This window comes from Nomascus leucogenys, chromosome 7b, assembly GCF_006542625.1.
Source record: "Nomascus leucogenys isolate Asia chromosome 7b, Asia_NLE_v1, whole genome shotgun sequence".
In the NCBI taxonomy this organism is placed as follows: domain Eukaryota; kingdom Metazoa; phylum Chordata; class Mammalia; order Primates; family Hylobatidae; genus Nomascus; species Nomascus leucogenys.
The window spans coordinates 96,912,843-96,931,378 of record NC_044387.1 but is presented as its reverse complement, the minus strand read 5'-3'; the positions used below and the strand labels follow the sequence as shown (position 1 = coordinate 96,931,378).

Sequence of the window (18,536 nt, the reverse complement as noted above, 5' to 3'; positions counted from 1 at the left end):
ATATCAAATTATAATAGATTATATTATCAGTTAAATACATCATCAATCAGTATTTACTAAATAAGCATACATACTTTGAGTTATTAGCTAGTGCTGAATAATACATAAATTTTATGTTCTATGAACTTAAATGTAGAACAGAAAATACTATTATACACAATAAAGCACAAAATAGTCTGACAATAGTATCATGATTCATATTTTCTTAAAATAATCTACTTACTGTTTCAAACATTGATATGTTTGGATAGATCTAAACTCTTTTGAGAGAAAATTCTAGTTACTGTGTTAGTTCAGATCATTATTCAATGGCAAGAACAAATTGCATAAGGGAATTAAACTCCAGTGTTTACGGTAAGCTATTTGGTATTTCAGAAATTCTACCATAGTATCTCTCTCTGTGTGTATCTGTTTTCTCATTCACCCTCACTGTGAGGTTATTTTTTTTCTTTTTCTTTTTTTTTCGGAGAGGGTGTCCACCTCTGTTGCCCAGGCTGGAGTGAAGGTGCAGTGGCGCAATCTGGGCTCACTGCAACATCTGCCTCCCAAGTTCAAGCAATTCTCCTGCCTCAGCCTCCCAAGTAGCTGGGATTACAGGCATTTGCCACCCCACCCGGCTAATTTTTGTATTTTTAGTAGAAACGGGGTTTCACCATGTTGGCCAGGCTGGACTTGAACTCCTGACCTCAAGTGATCTGCCCACCTCGGCCTCCCAAAGTGCTGGGATTACAGGTGTGAGTCACCATGCCCTGCCCTCACTGTTAGTTTTCTGATCAGCTGCATAGAGGCAAGGTCATTATTGATGACTGTTATCCTGAGATTCTAGCAAGGTGCTTGATGTCATGTAGGTACTCAACAAATAGTTTTTGAAAACTAAACAAGGAAAGATTTTAAATAAAAATTTTAAAATTTAGACTTTCTTTAACAAAAATTGAACTAAATCTTGGCTGATGTAAGTGATAATAAAGAAAAAGAGAAAGAAGAGGAGGAAGAGAAATCCAAACATTACACTGAAATCACCATTATTATATTATTCCTATTTTATAGGTAATGAAACGGAGGCTTGGGGAAGTTAGGTAATTTTTCCAAGTCTCAGAAGTAGTAAATTGAAGATCCACAACTCTAATTAATGTCTGTTTCTCAAGACTAAGTACTCTTGTTTATTCTTACATATTTAGTGGAGTAGGAAAGTTGCCAGTGATTTGAAAATGTTACGTATTTATTTTGGGAGGGCGCCATGCAAGTTTATAATGCACTTCTAAATTATTATTTTTTCAGTTCAAAAAATGTATATTTTCTAAGCACATACTCTCTAGGAAAAAAGCTTACGGAAATTCTTAGTAACACACGGATTAGATATAGCTATGTAAAAATTCACAAAGGGGTCTGTAAACAAGAAAATAGAATTTACTATATTTATTGAAAAGGCAGTAGAAACTGTAATCATGTCTAGGTGATAAGAGCAGGTCAATCAATATACACACATGAGACCAGTACAGAAAGAATTTGAAAAATTAAAGAGGCCTCTTTAGTATGTGACGAGAGCTAGTATAGGTACAATTATATCTTAATACATACCCAGGCGGCATATTCCCAGTAGATATTACTAATTTTCCTGAAGTTGATAGATAAATAAAACTCAATTATCAAGACTCTTTCTACCTTTAATATTATCAAAGGTGTCTTTCTCTGGACTCTTAAAATTTTTTCACACTGGTATCATCAAGTAGCAGGTCAAAATTTGGGAATAGAGGATGTGTTTCAAGAGAAGAAAAAAATTTTTAACTTTAATTTTTCAGTCTCTGTTCCTTTTGATAAAATTAACTGAATTCAGCCTGCCCATTGCTACTTAGACACATAAAAGAGAAATGAGATATTAGTCATTAAGATTTTGATTTTTATTCCTTTATGTTTTGATTTCCTTTATTTCCTTTAAGTAGTTAAACTGCAACAAAGATTTTTTTATCTCCAACTGTACTTCCATTTTACCACTTATAAAAGTCTTCAACTTAGAGGAAAAGACATTTCTCTAAACAGTGATTTGGTTTTAGTGTTATTTTACCTGCCTCCTTATTCTTTTAGTCAGTGTATTCAAAAACACATTTCTTGCAGCCTTTGAAAGCATAGAGCCACACTTAGTTTTCCAGGAAGATGCTTTCTTAATGTGAATTAGCTATTCTTCATCTCACCAGAACATTCTTCAAAGCTGCTATTCCTGAATTCATGCTTGATACCCATGGGTGGATCCTGATTTGTGAACATTATCTACCTAGGCATGGATGAGGTCTTTTCATGATCACTGATACTGCTCATGGCAATCTGTCTACCATTTGGAAAACAGGCTGGGGCAGAATCTGGAAGGGCAACCATCAGTGGGAGCAGGAATGATGCTGCCAAGGGTTGGGGTGGGAAAACATACACTCTTCTACAATAGCTGTTAGTTATCTCAAACAGTGCCTTACCTTCACTGTCAGGCTCTGTCCTGCCTGGTTTCACTGGAGACAATGCCAAATCCTGCAGTGCTTACTTATTACTTTGTTTTTGCATTGCTATAAAGGAATACCTAAGACTGGGTAATTTATAAAGAAAATAGGCTTAATTGGCTTATGGTTCTGCAGGCTGTACAGGAAGCATGATGCTGGCATTTGCTCACCTTCTGGTGATGCCTCAGGAAGCTTGCAATCTTGATGGAAGGGGGCGCTGGTGTGTCACATTGCCGGAGCGTGAGCAAGGGAGGGAAGAGAGAGGTCTCAGACTCCTTTAAACAACCAGCTCTGGCATGAACTAACAGCAAAATCTCACTTCTTACCAAGGGGATGGTGCTAAGCCATTCGTGAGGGATCTGGCCCCATGACCCATTCATCTCCCGCCAGGTCCCACCTCTAACATTGGGAATCACATTTCAACATGAGATTTTGAGGAGACACAGATCCAAACCATATCAGATTACAAACACTGTGTGTGTAAGCAAAATTGTTTCTGCTGGTCTGAGCCACTTGACCCCTTTCCCTCTAGTCACATGGAGCACCTCTTCTTGTCCCCCATCTCTACTGCTGCTTCCTTCCTACAGCTCCTGCCCTGCCACAGCCCTTGGAACCACATCAGGTGCTGGTTATCTCCTGTCAATTTTTGTTAGATTTGATTTCCCAGACACATGTGGCCCTGTGACCACACACACCTGTTTGAAGCTCTCCCCTCTTTCTCTGGCACCCCTTGGCTTCACAGTCTCCCCTCCCGATCCTCCATCATTGTCATGCTTCTTCCCAGACATATTCAGTAGTTCCTTTGCCTCTTCCCACCTCATAGATGTTCCTGTGCCCCAGGTTTCTATTCTTAGACATTTTCTCTTTTCATTTAGAGTGCTCATCAAGTAATCTCATCAATGTCCAAGACTCCCATTACAGCTTAAATGTTCATGACTTTTCAATGGCTCTCCTAAACTCTAGACACATATATATGACTGCCTACTAGACCTAAATTCTTAGGTACACCTTCCTACCGTCTACATTATTACAGAGCTTAAATAATCAAATTATAAATTATACAAATATGAAAAATAAGTAATTTTATAAATTTATTAAAAATTGCTTCTTAAAACCACTTTGTCTTCTATAGTGCTAGTTATTAATATAGATTCTATAGATGTCTTAAAAGATAGAAAAATTGTAGCTTATGAAGACACTGCAGAATTCTCTCTTAAAATAGGTATATACAGTGCAAAGGATTACTGCCATTGCAGTATTTCATCTAATCAAAGATGTTATCCAACCTGTATAAATGGATGTCTTTTTAGAGAAGAAACTGGTCAAAATCATAATAGTGGCATATGTTGAGGTCACATAGTGAAGTTATCTACGCAGAACAGACAGTACTGTAGAGAATACCTAGAATCTTGAGAATTTACACAAATAGTAATAACTTAGATCTGTATAGCAAATAATATACATGTCAGATTCATTTAGTTTATGTAATCCTTATAATAATCCTGAGAATAATGAGTCAAGTGTTATCCTGTTACTGATTATCAAAGAAAAATACAGCTTGGAGAAGTCAAATGAATTTTCCAAATTTATGCTACTTATAAATGGGAGAGCTAATAAAAGCCGCCTCTCTGGTGTAACCCTGTACCTATTTCTTCTAAAGCATATTGTTTTCTAAAGAAAGTAGCCAAATTTTTAAATGAATATATAAGGAATACATCTCGAATGAAGATAATATGCATTTTATAATTTAGATATTTCTGTATTTCATTATTCGGAATTCGTTTTAAAAGTCTTCTTGTTGGCGTGGACAAAATTGGCAACTAATCCTATCCCATAAATATTTTCAATGGTCTTCAGCTGATGGCGTGAAATTTCAGCAAAGGCCAAGTCACGAGTCTTTGAAGTTTGTCATCTTTTTTATCACTGCTCAGGTTGTCATGAAGACACCAAGTAATACGTGGCTCAATTATAGTTAAATGACTGCAAGTTGATCTTATCAAGCAGTTAGTGGGCAAGATTTCACTTTTACCATTTTTACTGGTAATGATTTAGAGTGTAAGAACCTTAGGAATTTAAATCTACTTAGTTTTACTTAATCAATGATGTATTTGTTTATTTAATTTAAAACATTGTTTTTGGAGAAGGAAGAGAACAAGAGAAGTTCTTCATCCATAAATAAGGCGTTCAGAAGGAGACCAGTTAAACTAAATTTTGACTGTAATTCAGAATTGTGTAAAATGCCCTACTTTATTTTAAGCTCATTATTTTCATAATTCCTTTACCAAGATAGCAGAAACATAGCTTTATCTATTAAATTATAAATGTGGTTTTTTTTGTTTTAAACATAATCAATTTATAAGAGATCTAAGACATATAAAACTACATTGAGGTAGAAATTTAATAAAAATTAACTTTACATCTATGTAACTTACATCTATGTATTCAGTTTACTTTAAGTAGGACATAACCAAGCATTTCTGGGTTGTGTGGTCAATAGCTTTGCTCTTAAATCACAAAGATGTTTCTGTGTGTGACACTTTTTAAATCCCTGGAATATTTTAAATGTTCATTTCAAATAATCTATAACTTTGAAACAGTTCTTTTTTCTTGAACGCATTGGTCTGTCACGTCTCTGCTCTGTAATCATTAGTTGGTTATCCTAATTCTAATATGCTTCATAACTAGTGACATAAGATAAACATATGGAGTATTTATTACTCTGATAAAAGATACTGGTTAGGAGCAAGACAGTTTTTACTTTGTAATCATTAAAAAACATAGCGTCCTGCGTACATTACACAGCTACTTATATAGAGCTAATCTTAGTCTTTTTCGGACTCCAATATTTACCATAAAAGTGCTTTACAGCATCTATATAATTTTTTCTTCTTTTTGTCCCTTCTTTGTAGTTATTTGAAATTACAGTGCCTCTCTCTCAAGGCCCCAAACCAGTAACAATCAGTTTTGCCAATCACACTTCCTGCCGATGCATGTCTAAACTGGATGTTTACAGACAAGTTCATTCCATTATTAGACGTTCCCTGCCAGCAACACTACCACAGTGAGTATGAATTAAATCTATTTTTCTGCATCCTCTACTAATATTAAATTATTTTCAAGTAAACATAAGTTAAATAACCTCTGTGAAATTTACTATAATATACTCTGCTTCAAATACAAAACAAAGACAAAATTTTGTATAGTATACAATGAAAATAAACTGAAAATTAAAATTCAGTGGGAAGCACATTTTAGAGGCAAAGTAGTTCACAATATAAAAGAAGTATGTCTATGAAATAAAACACATTCCACCAGTGTTCATAAAATATCAGGAAGGTAGCTTAATTGATTTAACATTCCTGAAATCAGGTATGCTAACTCATAAATCATATTAAAGTTCAAAACATTTCAGCCTTGATAAGATTTTAGGCCAAAACAGAAAGTAAATATAAATAATTTTATGTCTATCAGCATTCAGTTGCTTTCTTCAATCTCAAATATAAAAATATATATGTGAGTGTGTGTATATATATATATATATATCCATGTTTCTTATTTCAGCAATGTCTGAATAGTGAAATAGTGCTTAGTTACTTGAAAAAATTTCTCTTAATATCATTTCAAATTGACATTCAAACCATTATTTGTTATTCAGGTTTCCTTTCCATCCTATTTTTTTTGGAGGGGCAAGTGGCAGCATATACTTCATGTGATCATATAGGAGAGCTTATCACAGTCTCCTGTATGATCATGTTCTGACCCTGTGAACAGCTGATAATTAATATGCATTACTGCCCAAGACCTGAGAGTTTTCTGCCCCAAAGTAGGGATGCAACCCTTTGTTCCTTAGGATATCCGGTGTATATGGATGAAACTTACATAAATCTAGCATTTGTAACAAATGTATAAATAAATTGATCAAAAAACATATATATTACAAACAATTTAAGAAAACCTTACATTTTTAAAAGACTCAACAATAAATGTAATATGCAAACCATGGTCTTCCCCACTGAATCACATTGTACTGCTCTGCTGTGTGTGGCAGATAGGGGGACCCCTTGTTTGTCCAGGGACAGTTTAGGAAAACCTGGAGGATAGCCTAATTTCAGTGACAGAGATCTGTTCCCTTTTATGTGAGAAAGCAAACATCTTACAGACATTTGTGAATAAATGTATGCTAATACAAGCAAGAGACCACTACCATCTGAACTCAAGAGGATGCCGTATGTGCAGTTTCATCCCCGCAGGCCAGAGAGTTCTGTTCACCTTCCTCAGCCCTGAGCAGAAACCCTCAGTGACTCCTCCATTCTGGGCGCTTTAGCCATTATCTCCATACTCGTGGTTTCCAAAATGACATTTGAAGATCTAACCATATTTTTGACTTATAATATTTTATCTAAATGTATCTTCTATTGCTATGTTTGTAATTATATTAGCTGTAAGTACAAAGAGAAAGACTTGTTAAATCCTTTATTTCTACATTATTCATGGCAGTGTTTTCTCATTTTCTTTGAGGCCTTGAAATCACAGAGTTGTCATTACTTCTTCTTCTATCCCATCTAAACACGATTGATTATTTTGGAGGAGGGGGAGATATGTGTTCCAAGCTAAACTTATATTTCATTTCCATCACTGCCATTATCATCCACTTCATTATGCATGTCTCTGATTTAATGCAGTGATATTAATACTAGTTTTCAAGCATCAAGTCTTTCTCCTGTTGTATAATGTCACTGTTTTATGAAGTAAGCTTTAAAAGGCATCATTTCATTCATCTCACCAGAAACAGTGACTTTCAATTGCTCAAAGAACTGAGCACAAATTTCTCACCACCCTATTCTGGTGTCAGCCTTCCTTTCTTGTTTTGTCTTCCATTATTCACCCAGTCTGTGTTTCACCAAGTCCGATTCCCAGAACGCCAAGCTCATTTCCTGCTCTGTATCTTGTTTCTATTCTGGCCCTGGCTTGTTTTCTGCCTTTCCAAAGCCCTCTCCATTTCTCAGAGTTCAGGTAAAGGTCTTTCTCCTGCATTTGTCTTGTCCAAATACCACGGCCACCTTTGCTTCTTGAATACCCATAGCATTCACTGGATTAACTTCATCCTCACATGGCTTTATCAGGGTCTGCAAATGTTGCATGTGGAACTGGAATATGAGAGTGTTTCCAGTAAGTTTATGTCCTCTGCAGCATTCAGCTAACAACACTCAAAAATACTTGAGCCATTCCTGTTCCCTCAGCCCTTTACTTGCATTGTCTGATTTAACCCTTAACAAAATCATCTAGAAGGCCAGCAGCAGCATTTGCCTTATTTTACAGATGAGGGAGGAAATCACACTCCAAAGCTGTTGGCTAAACAATGTATATAAATGCTTGTTAAATAAAATAACTTATTTCCTGGATGTATTTTATAGCATTTGCCATGTTTTCATTATTACTTATTCATGTAACTACTGTCCTATACACTGTTTGAGGTCAAGAAGAGACAGGAAGCTACAGCAAAAAGAGCCTGAGTCTTAGAGTAAGCCATATCTGATTCTGAATTCAGATTTGCCACTAATTCGTTCTTTATGATCAGGTGGGTGTTTTATGTCTCTGAAACTCAGTTTACTTATATATAAACTGTAAAGATGTAAAGAGGATTGAATGAAGTACTGAATGCTTATGCAATGCTTAGCAGAGTGTCTGGTATCCAGAAGGTAGTCATTAAAGGGCAGATTTATTATTACCATTAATATCCAAGTCTGATTCATTTCCTCATCCATGTGTTTTTCAGTATTTTTAAAACCACTATCTACAGTAAGAGATATATTTTATATTCCAAACCAGGATGTGTGTTATACACACACATAGTGTGTGTCTGTGTATATATATATATATATGTCGATATTAGAGAGTTTTAAATTAGATAACTAGATAACTTCACATGTAATTAGTTATGTATAAGCATAAAACTAAAACAAATTACCATTTAAAAATATCGTCCTTAATTATAGTGCTGTTCAAGCTTTCTCATTATGACAACCCCAAGGATCCTTTTATGAACATTTTTGCCCTAATCACTTACCCCATAAAATTTTAATATCACAAATATACTCTGTCTTTGTACTATATGTATCTCTGTGCTTTATACATAAAAAGAAAGTATAAAGCTTACTTTTTTATTCAATGTAGGGTTAAGTAACAAAATAAAATGTTTAAGTTAACATTTAAATTAAACATTTTTAATCTCTTAACAGCTAACATAAATTTATAATTGTATTTGCAGGGAAACTTAAGGTCTTCTGTTTACTTATATAAATTGTAATATATCAAATTACATATGCAAAGTAGCAATTGATATGAACATATAATACAAATATAATAATTTATAAAAACATTCAAAATCACTATTTTTCCAGAAAAAGTAAAATAATTTTTAAAATAACTTCTTTAAAAATATTTGGAGAGCTTAACTATTAACTTTGCGCAGTATGAGAAAACAACTTTTAACTTATATAGCTGATAAATATTAATTTAGATATTGTCAACTTTTTCTTTTCATCATTTGACATGTAATGGTATGACTAACATTTGTAGAATTAATAATAAAATATAAATTATTATAATTTAATTCTCTGAAGCTCAAGTCACACACGAAAACACCAAGGATCAAGCATAAGCAATATCCACAGGGCAACCAATGGCAGCCAATGGGCCCACATAGGTACCACTCAGTATATGACTTTGAAATCACTCAGTCAGTCAAGAGAAAATCCTCCAGTCACAGCCATCTAGTCACCATAATTTCATAGCTCACACATTGGAAACACTTGGGGTGTGTTCCGTTGCCAATGCTGTTCGTGTAATGGCCAATAAAACTGAATAGAATTTAAGTATTAAGGAATATTATTTTCTTGGGTTTTTGGAGAGCCAGAAATCATTGAGATATTAAGATTTCAGCCACACCCTGGTCTCATACCCAATTTTTACCCCCTTAGGGATGATTTTGCTCCCTTTATGAATATTTGCCTTATTACCTGTGATATACCCAAATAATTTTTTCTGTTCTGTTTTTCTTTGTGAAAATATTGGTCTCAACCCATTATGAATTATGGCCCACAATTTAATAAAAGCTACACTAGTGATAATATGTATATGATGGACATGTAGCTATGTTATAAAATTCTAACATTTGTTAAGATTTAAGAGGAGCGTTCACCACCACAGTGGCTAAAATTAAAAATGCCGACAAAAACAAGTGTCAGAATGTGGTGCAACAAAAACTCGTATGTCATCAATGGGCATTAAAATTGTTCAATCATTTTGCAAAACAGTTGACAGTTTCTTATGAATTTAACATGTACATATTTCCACACAATAACTTGTATACAAATGTTCTTTATTAGTCAATAACTGGAAACAACTCAAATGCCCATGAAAGATGAGTGGATTAACACATTTTAGTATATGCATACAGTGGAACATTGCTGAGCAATGTAAAAAGAGTGAACTGCTGATACACACAAGAACATAAAAGGATCTCAGAGACATTAAATTGAGTGAAATAAGCTGGGCTAAAAAGAGTACATGCTCTGATTTGATTTACATGAGGCCCTTAAAAGACACAAATGTACTCTAGAGTGAGAGAATGCAATTCAGTGTGTGTTTGAGGATTTGGATCGGGACTGACTGAGAAGGGCAAAAGAGACATTGTGAGGTGTTGGAAATATTCTTTATTTGGATTGTGACAGTAGTTAATGTGGATACATAAACTTATGAAAAGATGATAAATTCAAAATAGGAGCATGTTATTGTATGCAAATTACTCCTCAATAAAATTGATTTTTGAAAAGCCTAGAAAAAAATCCCTTTATTAAGTATAATTTTTAAAGTAGTTTAGGTTTAAAATAGTAGATTTCTCTTTTTTTTTTTTTTTTTTTTTTTTGAGACGGAGTCTTGCTCTGTCACCCAGGCTGGAGTACAATGATGTGATCTTGGCTCACTGCAACCTCTGCCTCCTGGGTTCAAGCAATTCTCTGCCTCATCCTCCTGAGTAGCTGTGATTACAGTTGCCCGCCACCATGCCTACCTAATTTTTGTATTTTTAGTAGAGATGGGGTTTCACCATTCTGGCCAGGCTGGTCTTGAACTCCTGATCTTGTGATCCACCCGCCTTGGCCTCCCAAAGTGCTGGGATTACAGGCATGAACCACCATGCCCAGCCAAAATAGTAGATTTTTTAAAACCTTTACAATAACATTTTAAGTCAAATCTTTAATTCATTAGGGAAAGAGATTTCCCAGAGTCATCCATAAACTGTATGTTAAGTCACTAAGATAAAGAATGCTTCTAGATCCTATTAGAGAAGACAAAGATGTGCTTGGCTGGCTCTGAACTTAGAGCACTTATAGTCAAGTAAGAACAACACATATTATAGTTACATTATTAGTGTTTTATTTTACTAAATATTACAAAGCACCAAGCATCTGCCACACATTGTCTCATGTTCATACAAATACTGCCGGTGGCTCCATTCGTGATACACATCACATAGTACAGGGCTGAAGAGTGTGGATGCTGTAGGCAGCTTCCAGTTTTGAGAATTTAGTCTCTGATTTCTCTTTGAGTTTGAGTAGGTTCTCTAAACTTTCTTGTGACACTGTTTTTTTTTTAGCACATAAGTAAGAATGTTATGTATAACATCATACAGAATATAAGGTAATCTTCACTGAAATCGAGCTGTTCAATTGCATTATACCATATTTGACATACCGTACCATGTTAATCTGATACTGTAGAATAGCATAATAATAACTCAAGGATGTTGTGATTTTTATAACCAGCAATCCATGTTAAATATTAGCACAGTGCCTAAAACATAATAAGCATTCAATAAATGATCGCTGCTATTTCTACTAACATCCTACAGATTTGTGTTGTAAACATTTTAAATCTTCTAGCTATTTTGAAATATATAATAAAATATTATTAACTATTGCTATGGAATGCTAGAACTTGTTTCTTCTATATAACTGTACTTTGGAATGCATTACCAACCTCTCTTCATTCCCCCCACAACTGACCCACCCTTCCCAGCCTCTGGTAACCATCATTCTACTCTGTACCTCCATGAGTTTCACTTTTTGGCTCTCATAAATGAGTGAGAACATGAGATGTGTGTCTTTCTGTGCCCAGCTTATTTCACTTAACATAATAGCCTCCAGTTCCATCCATGTTTTTTTTTTTTTTTTTTTTTTTTAGACGCAGTCTTGCTCTGTCGCCCAGGCTGGAGTGCAGTGGCGCAGTCTCGGCTCACTGCAAGCTCCGCCTCCCGGGTTCACGCCATTCTCCTGCCTCAGCCTGTCCGAGTAGCTGGGACTACAGGCACCCGCCACCACGCCCGGCTAATTTTTTGTATTTTTAGTAGAGACGGGGTTTCACCGTGGTCTCGATCTCCTGACCTCGTGATCCGCCCGCCTCGGCCTCCCAAAGTGCTGGGATTACAAGCGTGAGCCACCGCGCCCGGCCCCATACATGTTGATGCAAATGACAGGATGGCATTCTTTTTATGGTTAAATAGTACTCTATTGTGTATATATACCACATTTTCTTTATTTTTAACTTCTATAAATTAAAAAATATCAAACATCAAGGACAAAAACAAAACAAAAAAGTGCCCTTTTACCCCAATTTGAAATATAACAACTATTTTGTCAAATTTACTAAAGATACAACCCAAATCCCCAGTCATCATTCTTCACTCTTCATTCCCAGAAGTAACCACCACTCGAAAATTGTATTATTCTCACTCTTCTCTATTTTTATTGTGTCTGGATTTATTAACATACCAGAAAATATTATACAGTGCAGCTTTGAGTGTTTTGTATTTTAAGTTAAAATGTTGGCATTACTTTTTTTCTCTTGACATGACGTTTTACAGATATAGTCATATTGCTATCTGTAGGCCTGGTTTATTCATTTAATAACTATATAGCATTCCATTAAATAAATAAACACAAGTTTTTATGTTTTTTTAATTCTGTGACAATGTACTATAGGGAAGTCAACATACTCTACAGATTCGCAAGAGAGTACATTCAAAGAGGAGAGAGTTATGTCAAATAGACAAGGACCTTGAAGTTAATAGTGCTAAATTTATTAGTTATTTGGTTAGCATGGACAGTGTCCCTAAAGATGTAAGAAAATAACACGTTCTTAGGACAGTTAATAAACCAGATTAATTTGGGTCTTAAGCTGTGAAAGCAATTGGATATTAAATGAAAAGACAATGCTGTGATTCTAAAGCTTTGAGCACCAGCCTAGGGAATTTCACCTATTCTGTAGAGGTATTACGGGAGCAGAGGTTGTTTCTGGGTAGAGGAATGAATGGCAAGACAATGTTCAGCATAGCCAAGAAATCTTGAATTATTTTTAATGGATAATAAATATAGAAGATAGGTATTATTTCAATTTGGAAGACAGTCACGTTGTGGTGAAAAAGAGAAAAGGGATGAAAAAAGATGAGAAAAAAATGGATAAATCTAGCCTGAAGGCTAATTTGCATACTTATTTATCTGCTGCCCTTTTATTTCTTTTATTAAAATGTTGACATTGTTTACTCAGTAAAACTTATTTGCTTGCAAGAAGTTACACTTACTAGGGTTTATTTAAGAAAATTTTATTCTTATAAGAACATATCTTATTTCTAAGGAATAGAGTAGATTTATAGTCAAGGAAATCTTTGATTTGGAACTTGAGGTCTCCGTGTCTTTGGTATATTAATCTTTAACAGATCCTCAGTCCAAATGCCTAGATGCTTAAATATCCTTGAGTTTTACTTTTAGCCATAATGCTTTACTCTTTCCTTTTTAATTTGAAGGTTATACATTATTGCTTTACCAAAAGACAATGAAGCAAAATAGCATAATAACATTAATTTAATAAACTATATCAGAGCAGAAATGGAGAGATAGCTTAGATTCTAGTAAATTGGACCACAGTCTTGTATTAGATCTTCAGAAACTACTGTTTTTCAGCATTTTAAAACGTGCATCTTTAGTCTGCCCTGAAATTATCCTCTTTGCCAGTTCAAAATCTTTATGTCCATATACAGTTATTTTTGAAATTGTAAGTCATATGTCTGTTCATCCTCTTTCCTACAAAGCTCATTATCTAAACATTGTCTCATACTTCAAAGGATCACCTGTAACTTTTATACATAGTTTGCCTGCCTTTGGACAGTCTCGTTTCTACCTTCTAAAATACGATACTTGAAAGCACAGCATTCCTATGGCTTGCTTAACAGCAAACTATATACAGCTAAGGAGATTGCATGAATACATCTCTGCACTGAAGTTATGGCAGTGATTTGCCTAGAATGGGGGGCTATTTGATCAAAGATTGTCATAAAGTTTAAAGTTACATTCAACCAAACACATGGACAATTTTTGTTAATATCGTATTAGACCAGATTTACCAGTTGTTTTCTAAAATTTAATAGACATTTTTAAACCATTTTAGGTTACAGAAAAAGCAGAAAGTATAGAGTTTTCATATAACATCCTCTTTCACGAGTTTCCTCTATTTTTAACATCTTGTGTTGGCATGGTACATTTGTTACAGTTGAGGAGCCAACATTGACGTGTTATTGTTAACTGAAATCCATAGCTTACGTTAGAGTTCCCTCTTTTTTGGGTGTAAGTTCTGTGGATTTTGACAAATGTATAAATGACATGTGTCTATCATTACAGTATCATGCAGAATACTTTTACTGCCCTAAAAGTCTCCATGTTCCACCTGTTCATTTCTCCTCCCCTGTATTCCTGGCATCAACCAGCCACTTTGATGTCATATCAACTCTTATACCCCCATAACATGTTTTTATTGTCATCATTGTTTTGTTTTTGTTTTTCTGCTAATGACTTGTGGCTGTGACGAGGTAATAAGACCAGCGGCTGTGGTTGAAGGACCTTTTTTCTTAATTCCTGGTTACTTATCCTTGAATTACATGACAAGCTGATAAATCCAGTAATCATGGATTTTCCATTGTTTCAACCTGCCAATACTTCTCTCAAGCTTGTGTATCCAAGAAAATATAAAAAATAGTAGAGCAGAAAATCACAAGCTTCCATACTTATCCTACTCTCCCTGTCTCCATCCCCAGTTCTGGTGGCTTTCCAACTCAGTTAAGTCCTGTACTTAGCCAGTTGGTGACCACACAATGTGACATGTTTTATATCCAAGTCAGTCTCAGACTAGGTGAGCTTTTGTATGTGGCAGATTACTGCTTAATTTATACTCAGACAAAAAGGAAAAAATTAAGCATATAAACACACTTTTTTTTTTTTGAGAGTCTCATGCTGTTGCCCAGGCTACAGTGCAATGGCATGATCTCAGCTCACTTCATCCTCTGCCTCCCAGGTTCCAGTGATTCTCCTGCCTCAGCCTCCTGAGTAACTGGGATTACAGGCACGTGCCACCACACCTGGCTAATTTGTATATTTTTAGTAGAGATGGGGTTTCGCCATATTGGCCAGGCTTGTCTCAAACTCCTGACCTCAGGTGATCTGCCCATCTCGACCTCCCAAAATGCTGGGATTACAGGCGTAAGCCACCGTGCCCAGCCTAAACCCACGTTTTAAATTAATGCAATGATTGTATTAGCCTTTCAAATATTAAGACTGGCAAAATTGTTACAACTATGGAGTTTTCATTGATTCATCCTACTCACTATCTTTTCCTTTAATATCTGAACAAACCCCAACTCTGTCCACTGTTCTCCCTGTCAGTAGACTAATGGAACACAAGCAAACAGTAACACAAACAGACACAAACACAAGTTCATGCAGAATCAATACAAATCAATACAACAGAAGATAAGTCTATGTGTTTTTTGATACTATTAAGCATGTGCCTTTTTAACAATTTATATGAAACCTAAAATGTATGTATTTCTGATTTCTACCTGTAGTACTGAAGAAGTTACTTAATAACGTTGAATATAAAGGCCACTTTTACTTAACCACTCTCCATTCACTATTAACTGCTGTTTCCAAAGTATGAGCAAATCAGTCTCTGTGTACATAGTCAAGTGTATACAAGCGTCAGGCATAACAAACTCAAGATGAACACAACAGTTCAAAGACATTTGGGACAAAATTGTTGAAGCATTTTTACCTGGGGCTCTGTGGCTCTGACAGTGAAAGAATATAGTTGCTCTTCCAGCTGCTATTCAGACAGAAAGCTTGGGCAAGAAGGATCTGTATCTATATTCTTCATAATATAATTACAGGTTTGAAGTTCAGATAACATCAGCAGTTGGCATTTGGAAAACCAAAACCCTATTTTGCTATTTATCAAGATTATTAATGTAGTCAGGTTTCCCTTATTTGTTTCTTTAATGGGGTACAGAACATCCTGTTGGATAACCCGCTGAGTGACACAAAGATGCCCTGAAGGAGTGCATGAGAGCTCGTGGTACCTGCCTTGAAACATGGGTTTCACTAATGCTGGTGGCTCACACTTCCCATTGAACAAGACTAGGGATAGGAAGGCTATTTGAGGGACACAGCTATGGAACCATAGGTGCCACATGGTTAAGCCAAATTTTCATTTGTTGTGTTGTTGTGAAAAACCTTATTAAAAGAGCTTCCAATGAGAGTACTTGATTAATATCACAGTTCATATCTATAGAAATAATTTGTTTTTCAAGAAAGTCATCATGCTACAGTTGAATTCACATTAAATTAATGTTATCATTCATTTTGAATGATCTGTGAAGTATTTTAAGAGAGATCTGGGGAAATAAATCAATAAGTAGTTTAACATAAATCAAGGTGCAGTTAATTTTTTTCAATTAGAAATCTATTACAAAGATCCCGCCATTTGCAACAACATGAAATAACATGGAGGAAATTATGCTGAGTGAAATAACCAGACACAGGGAGATGCATATTGCTGATCTCCCTTATATATGCAATCTAGAAAAGTAGAATTCATAGATACAGAATAGAAGAGTGGTCACCACGGTCTTGGGGGTGGGGGACGTAGGGAAATGTTAGAGGGTGACAACTTGCAGCTACAAGGTGAATATGCTCTGGAGACCTAACGTATAGTACAGCAGAGTTACTCTACTCAATAGTATTCTCACTGCATCCCCCCACCCCTCACACACACAGTAACTCTTTGAGGTGTAGATATGTTAATTAGCTTGATTGTGGTAATCATTGTGCAGTGTATACATATACCAAAACATCACTTTGTATACCTTATATATGTACAATATTTATCAGTCATACTTCAATAAAGCTGAAAAAAAGCATGAATATTATATATACGTATAAGTGTATATATATATATATGATTATAGCAGATTATAGCTCTTTGAAAAAGAATAACATTTCAGCTCAGTTCTGACTAAGGCCAAACAAAAGGTGATGGCATGTTTTAGTTCCTTAAATGTGTATCTGAGGAGTCAAGAAATCTCCAGGTGTAGGAAAACCTCAGTGGCAAAGAGTGTAGAATATGAAAGAATCACAAAAATAGCATGCACAAAATAGCCTGCTATGATGTTGAAAGTATAAGAGCTAGTAATTATTACCCAACGTTTAGAATATAATGGAACAGAACATATTTGGAATACATTTATCTTTTAATATTTCAAAGGAGAGATAAATGCAAACTAAGATTTTCTTTATCATTAAATTAATTGTTCTTTAGTTTGAAAAACACATATACTCATATTTTTGTCACCTGATTTTAACCAGCGAAAAGCAATAGCTGCCAAACCAAAGTCAAGTGAAGCTGTGAAAATAATTAATGAAACAATTCTGGTAAAAGCATCTTTATCCTTCATACATGTTATAGGCAGGATTGTGGTTTTGTCTGTGTGCGTGTGGTGGGGTCAGTGGGGGGATAGGAAAGTTAGTTTATTCACGTGATTCTCAACATAGATATACCTTGCAAATAATTGTGCAATTCCCTGCTTTGCTTTGCAGACAGAATGTCTTTGAATCAATGTTTTTTATAAATACACTATACAAAAAAACATAATTATAAACCTTTAAAGTATTTATGCGCACTTTAATATTCAGAACTAGAAGAGAAATTTCAGTAAGTAGAAATGCTTTGGAGATTAAAACGTAAAGGAGATAACCAAATTTTACTAAACCTCTGTCCGTCGTGACCACATTTTCTTTCATTCTAAAATAACAATATTTTGGAAATGTTGCTCCCCCCCACACATTTTTACATGAGAAGTTTTAAATGCCAAGAACTTGCTCCTCACTTTTGAAGCAGGGTGCTTTCTTTAGGAACCAATCTGTATCACATGTATTCTATTGGTATCTATTTTATTACATATCATTCTATTACATTTTAAAATGCGTTTCTGAGCCCATGTCATTGATTTCATGATTCATTAATGGGTTGCAAGCAGCAGTTGGAATAACACTGGCTTAGGTAATGGCAGTATAAATTACATGTTGGTAAAATGAAAGATGCCTTTCTACTTCCCACCAACATGGTATAATGGCCACTCGATGCCAACATGGCAGTGTTACTTAAACCATATATCGATCAACGTTGAAGCGACATGACCAAAATGGTTTTACCATCATTTATAGAAGAAGATTATGAGTTTCATGCAGCCAGGATTAATTGCATTGCTATTATAGAACTTAATATAAGTTGTATCATATTTGATGGAAGGATGCTAACAATCAAGAGGATATAAATTTTAAAAACAATGATACTGTTTTGGACAATTGATAAGTCCTGACTGTCTCCATTTTATCTAGAACAATATATGTTCATAATTAACCAAGAAAATAATGACAAAAATGCACAATGAGTACAGACTTGCCCTTGGAATTCCCTAAAATTATTAGGAAGGTACAATGTTCTCCAGGAAATATTGATAAGTGAAAAAACAAGGTTTAAATAGTGTGTAAGGGATGCTATCATCTGTGTAACAAAATGAGAAAAAACATATATACAATTTTTTGGCAAGAAGATACCCTGAAAACATAAACCAAAAAGCCGAAAAAAGTAACTTGCTGATAATACAGAACT

General features: G+C 34.9%; 1 protein-coding gene across 1 annotated transcript in view; it reads left to right on the top strand.

Moving 5' to 3' along the window:
- VEGFC (vascular endothelial growth factor C) overlaps window positions 1–18,536 on the top strand; it is a 117,192-nt gene that overhangs the window by 92,007 nt on the left and 6,649 nt on the right. Inside the window, exon 4 of the mRNA XM_012507985.2 lies at window positions 5,393–5,544. Within this exon, the coding sequence (XP_012363439.2) occupies window positions 5,393–5,544 (152 nt within the window). The remainder of the gene's footprint in view (window positions 1–5,392; window positions 5,545–18,536) is intronic.